A 6,070-nucleotide genomic window follows, 5' to 3' on the forward strand; every position below is an offset into this window, starting at 1 on the left:
TCCCTTGCTACTCCCCCCTAATGAATTTGTAGCCAGCCACAAGATCACCTCTCAGCCTTCTCTTGTGGAGGCTGAAGAGGTCTAGGTCCCTCAGTCTCTCCTCATAGGGCTTGTCCTGTAAGCCCCTAACCATACAAGTAGCCTCCTCTGGACCCTCTCGAGTCTATCAACATCCTTTTTGAAGTACAGCACCCAAAACTGGACGCAGTACTCCCAACTGCGGTCTGACCAGTGCCACATAGAGGGGAAGTATCACCTCCTTGGTACTATTTGTCATGCGTCTGCTGATGTGTGACAAAGTGCAGTTAGCTTTGCGGATGACTTCGTCACACTGACGACTCATGTTCTTCTTGGAGTCCACTGTGACTCCAAGATCCTTTCCGCTTCTGTGTTGCTGAGAGGGTCACTTCCCAACCAGTAGGTGGGCTGGATATTTCTGTGCCTTATGTGCAGTACTCTGCACTTGTCCTTGTTGAACTGCATCCTATTGTGTACTGCCCACTAGGGCTGTGCGAAACGGCACCGTGCTGTTTCACCTTCAGTTTTGACGGTTTAATGGAACAGCGTTCTGTTTCGAATTTCACTTTGATTTGTAACAGCTATTCTGTTCCGTTCCATCGAAACTGAAAGGCTGTTTCGATGCTGTTTTGACTTTCGCTGGGTGTGGGGAGTCAGCGCGCCGCCCCTGGGCGGCCCTGGGCTCAGTTCCCTTCCCCTGCGCTGTTATCGTCTTCCAGCAGCGGGAGACAGGGAGAGCCAGGGCTGCGTTCCCTGCTGGTGCCCTGGGCTTAATTATGTGCTGAGTGGGCAGGGCATGCCTCTAGGTAGCACAATGAGGATTGCTGTGGGCATGCTACGGGGAGGTTTCTCTGCTGCGGTTCCCCACCTGACATGGAGTGGGTTTCGTTTTATAAATAACATAACGATCTAAGACCCAAACTCAATTGGCACCTCACCCAGGTCTTTGAGTTGTCTCAAGTCTTTGAGGTGTCTCTGTGTGACACACACAATTTGTTGAATTTGGCTGCTGTTTATTCTGTCTCTTCACCAGATGCCTGTAAATATCACATTGTTAAACATATCTTCTCTGGAGGAGACCAGACATTTGTACTTTGCTCCAAGTATGAGGTAAAAATAACAATTTTCTCTACAGTGATTGGGGGGGACAGACGGGGAAGGAATTCATCTGGTATTGACTCAAAGTGATGGGATTGGCTTTCTAATTACAGTTTAGCTGATCGGGCAAACAAGCCCTATTGAACTAAGAGAATTTGAGAATCTAGTGCCAGGTGCACCCATGATGTGCAGCCTTGCAGTGAGAGGACTCTCTGGGTCATACAGAAGTTGCAGAAAATTCCTCAGGCTGCTCCCTCCCCTTTCTGAAGGGGACAGGTGTGGGTGGCTGAAAAAGAGGCTCATAATTGCAGAGCAGGTCAGGAGCACTGCTTCCCTTTTGAGGTTGCCCCCCCATTAACTTCACTTGGCAATTGCTTTCCAGGCCAGGGGTACTTAACTTTTTGTATACCATAACTACATATTACAACAGAAAAAAGCTGCAAGGCTTTACATCACCTTCTGCATACTCCTGTCGTATAACAAGCCTCTTGCCGACTTGAGTAAGGCGTAGATTTTGCCCTTCACCTGTAGGCTTTGGAAGAAGAATATTTTAAGTCGTGTTTCTGGCTGTATGATCCAGACTGTTGTGCATTCTGCATGTGAAAATCTGAAGTACTCTTCTGTATTACTGGTAATGTACTGTAATGACCAGGCACAGGAAATGACAAGTCTCTGCACAATGCTACACCCTTCTTAAGTGTAGATCATTTTTGCTATGTATCCAAAAACAATCGGAAGAGGTTCAGCTCCCATCTGCAGTATGGATCCCACCGATTCTGGGGGACCCAGCTATATCGCAGTCTTTAATTTTTTTTTTCCTTCTATGTAGAGATAACCGAAATAGCACCGTTTGAATTCCACATGTGGAATAGCAGTGAAGAAGATAATGGTCTTCACTTGATAAATGAGGGAAAGGAAAAACTGTTTGTGTTCTTTATGGATTACAGACAAGGGATGTTTTTCAGTTGGAGGCAGGGATTTCTGGTGCCCACTGACCTGAGTAAACAGTAGGCAGGGCCAGCTGATGCCCTGTTGCCACATGTGTATAGTGAAGTATTGTGAACCCTGAATTCAAGGAAGCACAATGGTGACAATATTTCCTCCTCCATCTTTGGCTTTCTCGTTGCCTTAGAGATAGATGTTATAAATTTCAAACACATTTTCAGGCTAGATAAGTAACAAAAAATAGCAGTAACCCCCACCTCATCTTATGGTATTCACAGAGGTTTTGCAAAAGCATTTGGTACATTTTTAAGAGACTAAGTTGTCATTTCTTTTTTTTCTTCCTGTTTCCCCTTCCAGTTTTTTGGGGAGTGTCTTTCTTTTGGAGATTTCCTTGGGTTGATTAATGATGTTGACAGCCCCTCAATTAAATCTGGTGAGAAATCACACCTAAGAAACTGCTTGGGATCGATACAAAAAGCAGAGAAGGGCTGTGGACCGGAGAGAACGGAATTGTATGTCTTAACCTTAAACACTGAAATATGTATCTTTTCGCAGAATTCTTTGCCAGCTGATGATTTCCGGACCATAAATGAAAGCCATTATACCTGTTTAATAAATGATGAAACTATAGATGTTTGGAGACAAAACATTTTAGAAAAAAACAGCTCTATTTCTGTCAAGTAGGTGTTACTATACAGGTCAGAACTTCGTTTTGAACATTTTATATTGATGGTTGTGCTTATTTGTACTTCAGGACTCACCATTTTTGCACCCATTCTTAATTCAGATTAGGAATGTCACATCAGGCCTCCCTAGAAAAAACTAGTAAAACTTTCTCAGGTTAAACTGAACTGGGGGGACATTGGACTTCAAAAGAAGCTGTTATTTAACCCTGGATTGCATGGTTGCATTAAAAAAAAATGGAAGGAAGACATTTTAAACAGCCTAATTACAATCTCTTCCATTCTCTTTCACATGAGTGTGTTAGTAAAAGGCATGCTGGGCAAAAATAAGGAACTGACAACTGAATTTTGACACAAGCTTGTCTGCTAGCCTGGAGCATGAGTACAAGAACATAATAAGAACTGCCATTTACTGGGTCGGATCATAGGTCCATCATGCCCAATATCTCTGGCCAGGAGATCCCCTGGGGACTGCAGGGCTACTTTTCTGTCCCTGGTCCAATCCTGTCTCTGGGGAGAGTTTCATTGGGTAGTGTCCACTGGCTCATTGGATTCATTTGAGGTCCAGCAGGCATTATCCAATGTGCTCTGCTCAGTGTCCCTCCTTGGCACACTACTTATAAACCTTTGACCTCTGCTTCTGTCCCTGTTATGTTTTTAGTTGTCCCAAGCAATTAGTTGTTGCTTTTCTAGTGGCCTCCCTTTTTAAGGGAGGCTTATCATGTTTCTTAGTGGGCAGTGGCCCATGATCCCTGTAAAGCAGCAAGTAGGCCTGTGTTGCACAGTGACAGAGAGTAGATGCTGAAAGGGAGAATGAACTGGGTATGACCAGGATTTTTTCCACTGTTCCTCTCTCATTTTCAGCCTCCAGCATTTAAGCTCTAGGAAGTTCTAATTCAGAGGCTGTATCCTTGACTCCTGTGCTCAATAGCTACTGATGCCCCTTTCCTCCAATAATTTGTCCAATCTCTTTTTTAATCTGGCTGAACTGTCAGCTTCTACAATCTTGTGGCAATGAGTTCCATACTTCAATTACACACTGAAAAAGAACTTCATTCTGTTTGTTTTAAACTTACTTACCTGCGAGTTCCATTTTGTGATCTCTAGTTCTTTTATTTGTGTCCAGCAGTCTCTTTAATGCATCGTTTATATACGAGGGGATGGAATAGAGGCAAATGGGCATATCAGAAATGGGATATACAAAAATACAGCATACTGTCTATTCACATAAGCATCCCTCTTTTCATTTGTCTGTCTGCTGCAAACAGTAATGTTGTGCAGATCCTGTCCTCTGCTGCATGCTGGAATGGAAGCTTCCTGGAGAAGAAGTAAGTGGCCAAAGTGTATCTTTCCTGTGACAATTATCCTGTACAGATGAAGCAGGAATCACATGCTCCATTTGCTGTTGCATTAGGCCTTAATTCATTGGGGCTTGTCTGCCTTAATTTTCTCCCTGATTACAATGGTAACTAGAGAGATGCTCCACAGGTTAAGGATTTCCTGGAAGGAAAGGGCTCTGACTTGAGAAGTGACCTTGTAAGTGTGGTATTCAGTGTCATTAAGAGGTCACAGTGAAACTCCTAGGATTTCAGTATCCAGATTGGCTTATTAAATATTGCTCACCCACCTTAGAAGTTTGAGTGGTTCACTAGGGTTAATTTTGATTATGAAAATAGAATGTGTAAGCTGACATACTGAGAGAACTGGTGTTTTGGGGGGGAAAAGTAAAATAACTCTGACAATGGGCAGATGAGCTGGTTAATACCCAGCAACAGTAGGGAGTGGGAGGCCACCACTTAGAATTTTCTGTGATAACAAGAAAAGCTTAGATGGTTTGATAGTAGATGGCAAATCAAATCCAAACTCATAGCAACCTGCTACTGAAAATTACATACCTTTATATAGTTAGGGTGACCATACGTCCTGGGATGGTTGGGACAGTTAGGGATTTTGAAGGCCGGCCCTGGCCAGTTGAACAAAAGTCTCAGAGTTACAGAGGTGCAGGGTGCAGTCCAGAGAAGAGGCAGATCAGCATGGTGCCCAGCCCACGCTGTCCCCTGCCTCCAGCTGCTGCTCAGGAGGAGCTGGGCTGGGCATATGCAGGTGGGGTGGTACCTGCTGCAGTCTGCCTGCCTTGTTCCCACACAGCAGCAGTGCCTGCCTGCCTGGCACACCGTGCTACTCTGCCTCTGCTGGATTGTGCCCTGCAGTCCTGCCTGCCTACCTCTGCCTCTGCAGGCAGCAGCATCACTGACTCGGGGCAGGTAGGGTCCTGGATTTCCTTAAAAATAATATGGTCACCCTACTTGCAATGGAATGGGGTTAATATGGGTAGGTCCCTTTAAGAACAAGGAAGTAGTTCCACTTTGGGGACATCACTCCTGGAAAGTCCTGGGCTCCTGCTTATGAAAGCTGAGAATTCAGGGAAAAGGTGGCAAAGATAGTAAAGGATGAAAGCATAAGACCCATGATGGGAGGCTAAAGGAATTTAATGTACCAACCTAATGGAAAGATCAAGGTGTGTTGGAAGGATGAGGTTGATGACTACTGTATGTATAAACTGTTGGGAGGTAAGAGCAAAAATGAGGAGGAAGAATCTTTGTGATGACCTGATGAGTAATGGCCTGCAACCAGGTGAAGGAACACGTTCCATTGTGCAAATCATTCCAAGAGCAGGTCAAACCAGATGGAAAAACTGACTTGCCATTTGTTCCTCCTCTTTCTTTTACTGACATGATGACTTCCATATTGTAGGTAGCCAGCATGCAGTTATGTCAGGAGTATGGATAGGTAATACGATACCCTTCCAAAACTGGAGGACCAGAGCTAATAATCAATTACATTGACCAGCGATTTAACACTTGTGAAAACTGCTGTAATCTGTGACCAAATGATAGCTAAATACTGGAATTTGGTTGTCTTTGTGACCTTTATAATGTGAGGTGTGACTATACTTAAAATGCCTAACTTCAGATGAACAACATAAACATTTGAATCCATTTGAGAAATATACCCTAGTGCATTGTTCCTGATGTCTTAGCTCAGGGGGCAGCTTAGGATCACTATAACACTGCAAAGCATAGACCTAAAAGAAGGTAGTTTTTTTCTGAGGCCCTTTGCCCAGACTTCTGCACAGTATCATGGATCCTGTATGCACATGCAGCACGTGCCCTGGACCAGCCCAGGCGCTGGGTGCAGCCTGAGGTAGACAAGCTCCATGTGCCACGTGTAGTGTGAAGGACCAGAGCCAGCACATTCTGCATATAGAGAGCAGGGCCTGTCTGAAATGTACAGACAGCACTGTGGGCTGCATCTTTGGCATTCCT

General features: G+C 44.6%; 1 protein-coding gene across 15 annotated transcripts in view; it reads left to right on the forward strand.

The window, feature by feature from the left end:
- Positions 1-6,070, forward strand: part of HERC3 (HECT and RLD domain containing E3 ubiquitin protein ligase 3) — a 77,860-nt gene that overhangs the window by 37,091 nt on the left and 34,699 nt on the right. For 12 of the 15 annotated variants that reach the window (XR_003092696.1, XR_003092697.1, XR_003092698.1 and 9 more), the window contains 3 exons: positions 1,052-1,128; positions 2,617-2,741; positions 4,013-4,072. Coding sequence is in view for 10 of the 15 variants with exons in the window: in XM_025197273.1 (XP_025053058.1) it covers positions 1,052-1,128; positions 2,617-2,741; positions 4,013-4,072 (262 nt within the window). In the remaining 5 variants the exon portion in view is untranslated. Of the gene's footprint in view, positions 1-1,051; positions 1,129-2,616; positions 2,760-4,012; positions 4,073-6,070 lie in introns of all 15 variants that reach the window. The other 3 variants (XR_003092699.1, XR_003092700.1, XM_025197278.1) reach the window with 2 other exon arrangements.

The sequence above is a fragment of the Alligator sinensis genome, unplaced genomic scaffold (assembly GCF_000455745.1).
Source record: "Alligator sinensis unplaced genomic scaffold, ASM45574v1 scaffold125_1, whole genome shotgun sequence".
Lineage (NCBI taxonomy): Eukaryota > Metazoa > Chordata > Crocodylia > Alligatoridae > Alligator > Alligator sinensis.